This window comes from Ochotona princeps, unplaced genomic scaffold (assembly GCF_030435755.1).
Source record: "Ochotona princeps isolate mOchPri1 unplaced genomic scaffold, mOchPri1.hap1 HAP1_SCAFFOLD_134, whole genome shotgun sequence".
NCBI classification, from domain to species: Eukaryota; Metazoa; Chordata; class Mammalia; order Lagomorpha; family Ochotonidae; genus Ochotona; species Ochotona princeps.
Window position 1 is genome coordinate 304,606 of NW_026699976.1, and position 13,254 is coordinate 317,859.

The 13,254-nt window shown below is 43.8% G+C and overlaps 1 protein-coding gene across 1 annotated transcript; it reads right to left on the minus strand.

The window, feature by feature from the left end:
- Nucleotides 1-460: 460 nt before the first annotated feature.
- On the minus strand, nt 461-12,286 carry LOC131479270 (rho GTPase-activating protein 20-like). The gene is made up of 7 exons (XM_058659811.1): nt 12,176-12,286; nt 10,693-10,854; nt 6,969-7,072; nt 6,044-6,239; nt 2,163-2,202; nt 1,317-1,445; nt 461-600 (listed from the first exon to the last, which is right to left on the minus strand). The coding sequence occupies exons 1-7, from the start codon at nt 12,200-12,202 to the stop codon at nt 461-463; spliced, it is 798 nt and encodes a 265-aa protein (XP_058515794.1). The 5' UTR covers nt 12,203-12,286.
- Nucleotides 12,287-13,254: the final 968 nt, after the last annotated feature.

The following is a 13,254-nucleotide window of genomic DNA, read 5'->3' on the forward strand; positions in this document are numbered from 1 at the left end:
GGACATACATAGCAGACAGACTGAACGGTAACGCTTTCTGAATGCTGGTGATATTACGAGGAAAATCCATCGGGGCATGATATTTTAGGGGGGGAAATGTCAGAATATAAGGAATTATTAAGTACATCTATAAAATAAAAGTTAAAAAATAACACCAGCTGTGCCAAAACGTGGTCTTGGAATTTGGCTTTCCTCTTTACTTGACCAACACATTTCTACATGGAGTCCTCAGAGGGAAACCAGATGTCCGCGTGGTAGCTGTCTACCCACAAAGCACCAGCTGTGCCAAACCCCGTGCTCTTGGAATTCATGCAATGGGGACTTTTCTGTCCCCAGAATTCCATCCCTCCTGCACAGGCACAGAGTACTTCAAGCACATAACATTCAGCTCAGTCTAACACCTGCATGAAGTAGCTCTGTACATCAGTGTCTCAACAAGGCACAGACCATGAAAGTTATTCTAAGTCACCATGCCCTGGGCATCCTGCTCCAACTCAGGAGCACAGGGTGCAGAGGCCTTATGGCTGGTAATGAGCTCCTCTTTGAGCTCTTTTTCCATACCTTTTGGGGGTTCAACCTCGAGAGAATCAGGCTCGATGTCTGTGGAAGGAAAAGCAGAGCAAAGTCATCTTAATATACCATCAGACAACAGTCTCCTATTCACAACCGAAATCAGAAACAAGGCTGATCTGCTCCCAGGATTCAAGATCGACAACTACAGGCACCTTGACATTTCAGAGGCACCCTGAGGATGACATTATGCACAAAACATGTTTGGGGGTGACACGTTCCTCACGGAACAGTGTACAAGTGCACAAAGGCATTTTGGCCCACGGCACACTCAGGCTGTCCATCCCGGGTCTCCGGGTTTCTGGCTCATTGGGGTCACTGGACTCACCTTGGCAGGTGTTATGGAGGAGGGCCAGAAAACAAAACCTCCCTACGACAGAGTCCACCACAGGTCAGCTCAGCTCACAGAAAACAAAACCCCGTCTGCACTGACAACACGTTTCTGGCAGAGCTTGGGGGTGTACCCTCAAGCGCATAATGCCATGTGCCATGGGAGGATGGCATCCAGATTGAATTGTGTCTGAGAAAAGATACATGTCCTCACACATTGTATCACAGGGCATTCCAATTGGCCCACGTGTGTCCCCCACATCCTTGGAATGCTTGGCACAATCTCAGAAGGTGTGGCTGGAACTCGAGGCCATCTTGCAGGAGTCTTCCCAGGGAAGGTCCTCCATTTTGAAAAACGGTAGTGAACATGAAAGGGAATTCTCAGACATTGCCATGGGCACCCTTCAGTCCCTCACTGGGCAGAGGGCAGATGACATAAGTGCCCCCAACAAGCTTGGGTTTCTCCTCATGTTTCTCCGGCAGCCCGAGCTCTTTTTCCATACCTGAATCCTGTGCTGAATCCAGATAATACTTAGGTGCTGATGCTGCAGGAAAAACAAAGCAATAATGCACCTGAGCATACTTGCCTATTAGACACACCACGTGACATCTGCAGCAGCCACACGTCTCATACAGCCTACTGCAACCATCTCTGAAGTCGAGATTTCTGAGACACGTGCAGCACGCTCAGACAATGTCAGTGCATAGTGTCCTAGCTGAACGTGGTGCCTCCATGTCATCCACACTGGGCCAGGGCACTTCTTCCATTCTACTTTTTCTTAGAGGCAGGATTCTCTACTGAGAAATGCTCACAGGGCAAGCTAGGCTTAGACTTTTGCATGCTTGCTTGCTCTGCCTTGCTTCACTTTTCTCTTTCCTTGACCAACACATTTCTACATGGAGTCCTCAGAGGGAAACCAGATGTTCGCGTGGTAGCTGTCTACCCACAAAGCACCAGCTGTGCCAAACCCCGTGCTCTTAGAATTCATGCAATGGGGACTTTCTCTCCCGCAGAACTCCATCCCTCCTGCACAGGCACAGAGTACTTCAAGCACATAACATTCAGCTCAGTCCAACGCCTGCATGAAGTAGCTCCATACATCAATGTCTCAACAAGGCACAGACCATGAAAGTTATTCTAAGTCACCATGCCCTGGGCATCCTGCTCCAACTCAGGGTACATATCCTAAAGCCTGCATGGGCTAGTAACAAGCTCCTGTTTCCATCCTTCCTCTGTACAGAGCATATATTTCCACACTTACCTCTCAGTGGTTCCCAGTTCAGAAAAATCTGGCTCCATAACTGTTAAACACAGAGCAACGTCATCTCAATATACTATCAGACAACAGTCTCCTATTCACATCTGAAATCAGAACAAAGCTGATCTGCTCCTAGGCATCACAGTCTCCTACTGTGGGCACCTAGGCCTTTCTGAGGCACCCTAAGCACAAAATTATGCACAGGACGTGGCTGGGTGTGACAGTTTCCACATCAAGCCGCACCACTGCCCTCACGTTCAGTCTGCTTCCTACATGGTTTCTGACACTGGCTGTCGTCTGTGTCTATCTTCCATTGCCAAAGTAGATAAGCAGGAGGAAAGGAAAGGCTCCTGAATGTCAAGAAGTTCTTCCTCTGTGTTCTTAGGGATTCAAGGAAACAGACTAAGATGCCAATCATCTTTATTGGTCAGTGGCCACAAGGGAAATTCTAGACCATCGTCTTTGGTCTCCATCAACAGCCCCTCACAAGTACACTACCAGTTAGGGAGATCATGCAGACATAAAGGAAGCTTGCAAGATGGTATGCGGTCAGGCCAGAAAATGAAAAGAAAGCACACCACGCCTCACTCTCTTCAGTAGAAGAGTCCCACTCTGTGTCCCCATGAACACCTGGGACAAGACAGGACGACCCATGTTTTGCCTCCTGCGACACACGGACGACTCTTGAGCCAGAGCAGTTTTCTGTCCTGTACAGCCCTGAGCCTTGTGAATGGGGCAGGATGACTGTGCAGGTTGTGGCAATGTGGTCCAGAGTTTTGTTTCAGGGAATTGTTGTCAAGAAAGGAGATAAACATCAGAAAACTATGGGAAACGCTCTCAGTGCATTCCCCCGGAAGAGCAATGATACCTGACATGGGTGCAAACTTGGACGCTGCAGGCCTGCCTATGAAGCCCCTGCATCAAAGACTGGGTGCTATCCCCACACTCCTGAACTCGGGGTCACTGTCACATGCTGTTTCACCATGCTAAGGCACACAACCCTAAGCTGACGTATGATACTTTCAGGAAACAGACACGTCTCACACTCAAAACAAAAGGGGAGACTTGCCCTGCCCATCTCAGGCACCCACATGGGAATCTGCTCTGATGTTCACTGAGACCTCCAAATAAAATGGAGCGGAGGAATATATTCAATTTTGAGAGCCTTGGGAAGTGCCTTTGGAGTGTGCTGCTAGGAGATAACCTAATGCCAGCTGGCAGAAATTGGTTGCCTCAAAGCTGTTGCCCCCTGGGTATAATACTCTCCCAAGGTGCATCCCTCCCGTGCACAAAGGGAATGTGGGGTGGCATCCAAAACACCAACGTGACAATGAAAACCATCATTCCCAACAGCAGAGGGTAGTGGGCTAGGTAGCATCATTCCCAACAGCAGGGGGTAGTGGGCTAGGTACCATCATTCCCAACAGCAGGGGGTAGTGGGCTAGGTGCCATCATTCCCAACAGCAGAGGGTAGTGGGCTAGGTGCCATCATTCCCAACAGCAGGGGGTAGTGGGCTAGGTGCCATCATTCCCAACAGCAGAGGGTAGTGGGCTAGGTACCAAAGTGTTTGAATCAGCATTTTAAGTGACTCCTAAAATGCTCAGCTGACACTGTGTATTAGAGTACTTTCTCTCTCTCAAGATTGCCTTCAGTGTCTCCCAAGTCTCTCTGATTTCTGTCATGGATTCTACAGGTTTCCTTAGGTGTTCAGAAAATGAAACCTACCAGCTGCAGCTCCCTTTAACAGATCCCCTTCAAGTTAACCCATAAGCCAGATCACATACACAGAGCAAAACCTTATTGTGCCCATAGTGGATATTTAATAATTTTGATGCACCCTTAATACCCAGAAGCACACAGCATGAATGAAGTCTTACAATCCAACTGTGTCTTAGAAAATTTAAGTGTCCTTTCACATCCTGTCTGAGACCCTTGCATTGGTCCAAGGACATCTCCTGCGAGAACTAGTGTACTTCCAAAGGCATGAATGGAACTGAAGCTCTGTTTCTGGACATAGGAACCTTTCAAGTTATGGTCATGAGTCAGCAGCAAACATGAAGGAATTCTTAGGGAGATTGGTACAGCCTCCCTTCAGTCACTCCCTGGCCAGTGGAGAGATGACCGAAGTGTCCTCAGTAATCTCAGGCCTGTCTTAGTGTTCCCCTGTGCTCCAGAACACAGCACATCCAACTTTACCTCTGGTTTAAATCGCACATAATCTCATATACTCTAGTTCCAGCATCACTGAATTTGGGGAAAATGAAAGGATCCAGAATGTGCAAATCTTTGTCTGTGACCCAGAATGGAAATAATTTAGATTGTCTGCATTTTAGGTTAGGAGCCACCTGAACTCATCTTCACTCATTATATTAGTCTCCATTGGACAGCCCATGGTGGTTTCATTACAGTGACTCAAAAAACATTCCACTCATGATACAGGTGGGCCCATTTCTGGATTGCAGCTGGTTTTTTATTCGAGTCTGAAAAATGACACATATCTTTGTTCATTCTTTGTCAGGGCATTCCAATCAGTCGATTGAAGTCATTTATATCCCCTGAATACAAGCACATTACACTCAGATATGATGCACAAGGTTACTCACATAATATTTCTGATCTAATATGAACATAGAGCCATAGAAACATATGTATTTACAAAGTGATTAGCAGATTTAGTTTTTCTGAGGAAAAAGCAAGTCGGACTCCAATTTTTTACCTACAAGTTTCTGTGAACAATATTAAGAGTTGGCATTTGCAAGTCAAACACATCATTTTACCTACCCTTTCATCTTAAATATTTTGAAGCTGCTCCTAATCTTTGGCATTCTTGTGCCAGGATCTCATATTGGTGCTAATTCACGTCCTGGCTGCTCCACTTCCCTCCAGCTGTTTGCTTGTGGCCTAGGAAAGCAGTAGAGGATGGCATACAGCCTTGGAACACTGAGCCCATGTGGGAGATCTGGAAGAAGCCCCTGGCTTTGGATCAGCTCAGCTTTAGCCATTGCAGCCATGTGGGGAGTGAACCAGCAGATGAATCATCTGTCTGTCTGTCTCTCTGGAAATCTGATCTGCCTTTCCTTTTCCCAGTGAGTCTACGTAGGATGTTTGAGGTGATGGTGTGCACTTTCACATAACTGGTGAAGTACTCAACAGAAGAAAACGTGTGTTATATTGAACTTGGGAAGAGGAGGTTTTTGTGGATCTTTTGACACGAATGGAGTCAACTACAAGGGAAATGTCTGTTTCTTCAGCTGCAATCCTTCCGTAACTACTGCCCTGCTTCACTCTAACATTACACCTATGTCAGCTTGATAAGAGCTGTCATTGTACTGGAGACATTTGGGTCCATTAGGACGCTTTAAAACTTTGACTCATTTTCATTCCAGTAGCATAGGTAAGATGGAAAGCGGCATTCCACTGAGTGAGCTACAAGAAGGGTCACTGAGTAGGGGAATACATGTGCTCATTTTGAACAGGCCGTGTCACTACTGATCTGAGGATGCTGTTGTTAACACTACTGACTCTACTCAGCTGAGAAGGCTTAATAAAGAAACTGTGAAATTCAGGTGTGCTTGGTCCTCAGTGATGAGTGACAGAATGCATCTCAGATTGACCACTTACTAAAACCCCCACATTCCCTTCTCTAATGTTATATAACATTAGAGAATGTTACATAACATTCTGCTTCCCTGTGCTTTAACGCCTCATGTTTCTGTTTCCTGCTTTGGAAAGAAGTGATTCACTGCTCTCAATTTCTGACTTACCACCACACATTCCCGCATCTCCAAATATAGAATAAGTGACCTTGACATTCAGGAAGGATATACAGCGCTTTTCATTGTAAAATGCGGTTCATCACAATGGAAATGGGGCACCTCATTACCTGTTTAACTATTTCATTTTCCAATGAAGCGATCTGCGATGTACATTTCCACAGTGAAAACACACTTGTTGTAATGTAAAAAGCTAGCTTGGGTGCACTCATCAGGTTGAAGGAGGCATTGTTGGATATCTCATGCAAGCACAGACATAACTGCCTCAGGATGTCCACATTGCATGCGGGCAGGTGTTCTAAGAGCCTAAACATGTACACACACAAGCAAAACAAACAAATGCAGTCACTTCCCTGCTGAAGTGAGAGACAGAAAGGGAACAAAATATTTCAAATTCCATTTTCTTAATAGTATCACTGGGGCTTGGGTGGGGCGAAGGAGAGGTTAAAATTATGTTTTTTCACTTGAATAACTTTGTGAATGTCCAGTTTACACAAGTCTTAAAAGTGGCTGTTGCATTCCAGAATGTGCTCAAAGCTTACTGAGGAAATTTAACAGTATTTGAGTTGCAAACATTTTACCTTGTAAGGTAAAACTGAAGCAATGATGTCTCAAGGCAACAGTAAAACAATGAAGCAAAACACATTCAAGGTGTGAATTCAAGCGAAACTGATTGATGTCAATTCTTTCAGCATACACAGAATTATCCACCTAATTAGCATTGACAAGTGGATAGTGAGATCAACAAAGAGCTATTCTTACAGCATATCTCTGGGATCAGTAAGTTTCCGCTCCATTCATGTGACATTCAGTACAGTGTCAATAATTCCATACCAATACTACTTGGTGTGAATAAGAACCCAGTGGGTGTGGTAAAGTCTACCTCTCCTCCGATTCCGGTCTTTGTGTGTGTGACTACATGAATCCCCTTCACAGCGCACATGCTTGTTGTGGTTAAAGCACAAGCTAATATTTTTCTCTAACTGTGTTGGCTATATTTGGAGACATGTCTGGATTAGATGTGAATATTACCACCTTCTGATTTCTGCGATTTCCACTTCATCCTCATCAAGGACACCAAGCCAACTATCGTAGAGTTCCATTGTAAAAAGAGTTCCAGGTATGATCCGCAGACAATCCTTTCCAAGATTAAAAAGTCATAAAAATTTGATGACAAATATGGTTTGGAGAAATTGCAAAGGTAATATTTCATTGTAATATTCATTTTAATCAGCACTTTCTAGAAACTCAAACTGTGACCTCTATAAAGCTTAGGCTGCAATTTACACCAATGTGTATATGCAGAAAGGGGTACTTTAATTTCTTCTAAAACAAGATGTGTAAAACCAGGGTCTGAGCAGTTTCAGGAGAGAAGGCAAACTCCCTTATTGTCTAAAGGTTCTTTGGGGCATGATTATGGCAGTGTGTTGAATTGCTTCCAAAAACAAAGTCAGTGATCCCTATCAGAGGAACAGGTCAATCCTTGGCTGCTCCACTTCTGTTCAAGCTCCTTACTAATGTACCTGGGAGAGCAGTAGATAATTGTCCAATTGCCTGGGCTCCTGACACATTGGATATTAAGATGGAGCTCTAGGATCCAGGCATTAGCCTGACCCAACCCAGTCCAGCACAGTCCACTGTGGTCAGTTGGGGAGTGAACTAGCATAAGTAATGATGATGATATGTGCGTGCAGATGCACATTTTTGTCCTTGTATGTATGTTAATTTACTTGAAAGGTGAAAAGATGAATATTTGAACAACAGAGTAACAAAGGAAGAGACAGAGGCTGCGAGTGAGACTTTATTCCCCATATAGCCATGCTGGCCAGTCCAGAGCAGGGCCATGTGAAACCAGGAGCCAGGAATTCTGCCATGAGGCACTGCAGCATCTTTTAGTGCCTTATCATATGCATCAGCGAGAAGGCTGTTTTGAAGCAGATCAGCTACAACCTGAACCAGGGCTCCTGTGGGATGGTTGTGTTGTAGCCAACAACTAAACCCCCTGCACCACAATCCCAGCCCTATCTATGTCTCCTTCAATCAGCATGTTTCACATAAAACAAATACAAACATATCTGCATTCCTTGTGCATAGTTTAGCAAACTAGGAACAATGTGAAGAAACAAACTGCAAGTCCTTTTATGCCTTGAATGTGTCACTGATGAGCAATGAAGTCACTTTGCAGGTAGATTCTTTCCCTGTTTCCCAGGAAATGCCCCAGGTGTATGTGAGAGGAACTCTCCAGCTCTGAATTACTAGGAATGAGTTTATTTGGGTGGTTCTTGGTCCGCTGAGTACTGCATTTCTGTGAGTAGGATAGATATCCCCTCTCGGCTTCCTTGGGTTTCAAAGTTAGTAGATGTGGTATGTTATGAAAGCCACACAATGACCCAAGGGGAACACAGAAAGTTGCAACTGCACCTCTGCTTCTAGGTTGCTCAAAGGCAAATTCAATTTAGTGCTTGCATTTATTTGTAGTCTGGACCAACTCTCCAGGTGATTCACATCGTATTTATCCAGAGTCACACTACAACATTTCCAGAAGGCTAAATGCCACATCTTTCAAAAAAAACCTGTACCATCAGTGTGCCTTAGAAAGGGCAGTGCAAACATGTGATTGCCCAACCTAGAATATATTGTCATGATCTCAGCATGCTGCAGGTGGCTTATATGACACTACAGAATGGTTTCTACTTGTCATATGGCATTATTGGGGGGGGGTAAGAAAGAAGCAAGGATAATGAGTTTCCAAAAATTTAATATGTATAATATGTAATAATCAGCAGGTTTTGTTTCACAGTTGCTAAAACTACCAACAATTCAATTTTTCTTGTTTGATTATATCTCCCTGTGGAAATCCACAATACTTGTAATTCCTGTGTATACTTTAAAACAAATGTACATTTTATATCATTTAAGCATTTTAAAAAATATTTATTTAGCTGACATGGAAAATTACACAGAGACAGAGTTTTCCATTTGCTGGTTCACTCCTCAGATGACCACAACAATCAGGGATTGGCCAGATCAAAGCCAGGATCCAGGAAACTCATCTGAGTCTCTCACAAGGGTGCAGAGACCCACTCTCTTGAGCCATCTTTCACTGCTTCCCAAAGTCATCAACAGGGAGATGAATGGGAAGTGGAACACCTAGGATTAGAACCATACACAATGCCCCTATTGCAGGTGGTGCCTGTACCAGGCAACAATGCTATCCCCTCACTTGAGTTTTAGAAATTTTTTCTCAATGGTCAGAGACATTGAGAAGGAGACACATACATAAATACACAAAGTGTGAGAGGGATTCAGGAACAGATGGCGGCAGTAATGGAGAAGGAAGATGGAGGGAGAGAAAAAGAGAGATGCATAGACAAATGACTATAATATTTACTAAAGTATCAAGGTCAGATCCAAAGGTCTGAAGCCAGAATCCAGGAGCTTTATTCTTGTCTCTAATGTGGGTGGCAAGGACATCAATAGCCTTGCTATCTTGTCCTGCCTTCCCAGACAAATTAACAAGGTGCCCCATCAGAAGCAAGACCTTGAAGTGCTGCTCTCACATGGAATGACAGTATTCCCAGGCCCAGCATAACACAAGACCCAACACTTTGAGAATCTGAACCTTGTTTTTTTTATTTTATTTTTAATTAAATTTATTCATTAATTACATTGTGTTGTAATTACATAGAATCTGGGATTCTCCCCCCACCCTCCCCCCATGGTGGGTTCCTCCACCTTGTTGCATAACCATATGAACCTTGTTTTGTCTGTCGCATGCACTTTGTCTAAACTTTCCATTGCGGATTGGCTACTATGCAAATGTAACTGTAAGCACCAACAGAGGTCGCTATTGTGGCAACTCTAAGCATTCCTTCTTACACTACTTGTAAAGGAAAGACTTAAGAGACTGGGGCAGTTGGATGATGAACTTAATGACCCTTTTCTTTGTTTCTATGTTTCTTTTGATTTTAGGGTAGACATTTGCTTAATGTAGAAAACTCCTAAAATGGTTTTCAGCAGCTTCCAATGAGGTATGTTTAGGAAACTTTGATGTCATCAGGAGGATGCTGTCAAGTTCAGCAAAGGTAGGATTGTTTTGGCCAACATTCTGTATGAATAATCAAGATTTTGAAGACTCTTCTGTAAGTATTAGAAACTATGACAGCATAATTTTGCATGGCATGTTCAGAGGAAGATAGTGGGAGTGGATTTTGAAAACTAGGAAAGCAGGGCCAGGCGGCGTGGCCTAGTGGCTAAAGTCCTACCTTGAACACCCCGGGATCCCATAGGGGCACCGGTTCTAATCCCAGCAGCTCCACTTCCCATCCAGCTCCCTGCTTGTGGCCTGGGAAGGCAGTCGAGGACGGCCCAATGCATTGGGACCCTGCACCCACGTGGGAGAGCCAGAAGAGGTTCCGGGTTCCCAGCTTCGGATAGGCACAGCACCGGCCATTGTGGTCACTTGGGGAGTGAATCATCGGACGGAGGATCTTCCTTTCTGTCTCTCCTCCTCTCTGTATATCTGACTTTGTAATAAAATAAATCTTAAAAAAAAAAAAAGAAAACTAGGAAAGCCTATCAAACATGCAGAATTTGTTCAATAGAGAGAGTAGTTACCTACAATTTGGAATTTCCAAGGTGTTTTTTAGGTTCTTGGATGCTTAAACACTTGACCTATTACTGTTCTTGAAGTGCCAGGATAAATGAAACCCATCAGAGATTTCATACTGTGCATGGATGACAACAGAACTCCCCCTACCTTTGATGCGGCTGCCATGACAAGTGGAGACTCATTCTCCCAATTTAATGTATGTCCAAACATAATTCTTTCCTTGAGACACAGAAATGATTTTATGTTGTCAATGTTTTGAAAAATACCCTTTGTCGATGGCCCATTTTGCCTTAAAAAGTGAAGCATCTCCTGCGAGGAATAAAACGTAAACAAATTACAGGACGTTTCACAACCAACAGCCCAGAACATGAACTGGATCTGTAGAGGAACAGACACAGTGCGTGAATCAACATGGCAAGAGCTGACTGATGGGAAGAAAGGAAATCTGTTTCAGTGTCTCCAAGTATATTTTCCAGTCATCCATCTAATCAATGCCCATACGCTGAATGGTTTTGAATGTTGATTTTAACCTCATCTTCCTCTTCCAATAAATCAAACTTTTAAACCAAAGTTTTCTTCTTCAAGCTTTCAGTGAATCAATCTCTACTGTCTACCCTGCTGTTACTATTTCCAAAAACCTGTTTCTCCCAACTAGGAAGATATCATTGCCACTGTTATTGACATCAGCCCATCCTTATCTAAATAACTATGGGCTGCATTCTTACATTCAGTGGTTGCCTACACTCATCTAAAACCAGGGTGAAGGCCCACATATGACAGGATGCCTTCTTTGACTGCATGCCCATTATACCAGATTTTCACTGCCTTCTACATCTTAATGCCAACAGAGCAAGATGTGTTTCACAAATATCACAGGGAATTTGTCATTTATTAGGCTATTTATATTTTATGCCTGCAACATAATGTATTACCTGGTACTTTTTCAGCCACTGATGACATCATCTTGATGAGGACCCTGGGAGCTCCTTGAACTTGTGAATGGAGTAAGGTCTGGGAGAACATACAAGATGGACCTAGTCTGATAAATTCCTTCCCACCCAGGAGACATCTCCTTATGTACAGGAGAGAGCAAACAGATACACTGGGCAATCAACCAGTGTGCATGCTATTAAAAGTCCTTGTTGGAAATAACAGGGCCAAGTTCTGAGGCCTTTATTCAACACATTCTCTTATGATAGAAGTATGAATACATTTGAGAATAATGTGTTTAAGCATTTTGAATACAAACCAAACTCACGTGAGAGAGCTTGTGTGAGAAGTCTGAGTCATCTAGACACAGGGAGTAGAGGAACACTTCAAGCAAGAGGCTGCAAATGAGGGGCTGTGGACACAGGGAATCAGACATGCACCTTTCCTACGTCAGTGAGCAAGTCACTGGATGCCACTGCTGAAACCAGTGAGATCGACTACCACTTTTCCTGTTGTGTTTCAAGTAAGACTGCAATTCCTAATCAGACTGTGCTTGCTTTTGAGGTCACAATAAGAGAACCTGTCAGCCAAAGCCAGGGGCTGACAAATGATTGTCACATTTGAAACAGAGTTGCATGAGGACACTTAATACCTCAGGTTCTCAGCGCTCAGGAGGCATAACAATCATAATGCTACCTACCAAAATGACTGCTGTAAGATCATTCATTTGAAGCCTAACCAGCTGTGCAGTAGCATCAGTGTCCGGAGACAGGCCGTCCTGGCTTGCTGTAGCGCCCAGGCAAGACAAATAATTTCTAAAAAATGCTGAAGACAAAGTGAAGTGATTAGATTACACCTACAATGACAGATTTTCTTTCTACATTTTCCATTTGACAAATTTTTTTGAAGGGGAGGTCAGGGTTAGAAAAGTGAGAAACCGAGTCCTTTCCACATACAAGTTCATAGCACCTGAATTAGCTAGTTGCATCCATGTGGCATTATGAATATTCCTCCAAATTACCTGTAAGGTGCCAGGCAAGTGTTTAGTTTACTGAATAAGATGCCTGAAGCCCATGTCAGAGTACCTGAGTCTGATGTCCTCCAGGTTTCAATTGCAACTTCTTACAAATCTAGGCCCTGGCTAACAAAATTAAGTTTCTGCTTCTAGCAAACATAACATAAATAAGTCCCCAACTTCCAGCTCCAGTCCTGCCTCTCACAAGGGTGACATGGATAAGATCCCAACTTCCAGCCCTGACCCTGACCCTGCCTCTCATAGGGGTGACATGGATAAGATCCCAGCTTCCGGCCCTGACCCTGGCACAATCATGGCATTTATGGAGTGAAGAAAAGAACAGGAAGCTTCTATCTCTGTGTGTCTTGCTCTTTGTGTCTCATCTCCTAAGGATGAGGATGCTTTTCAAGCTCAATTATTCTGGCAGCGATACTTCTCAAGCGGTTTTTGGCTTTGAATCATGAACACCCCACATTGGACTGTATGTATATCCTGCTAAGCCTAATCAGTGGATTCAGGAGTCAGATCTGATTTGAAAAGTTCATGTAGTCACGCACACCAAGGTCAGAATTGGAGGAGAGGTAGACTTTACCACACCCTCTGAGTATAAAATGTTGTTACACAATAACAAAAATCAATTTAGCACACTATCCAGTCACTTTGGCCCAAACAGAATCGATCTGAATTCAGTGCCAAAACTTTTAACTCTCCTTCAGATCTCCCACCAGAGATGGGAAGTCATCATTTCTTGGGCCTTCAGAAGT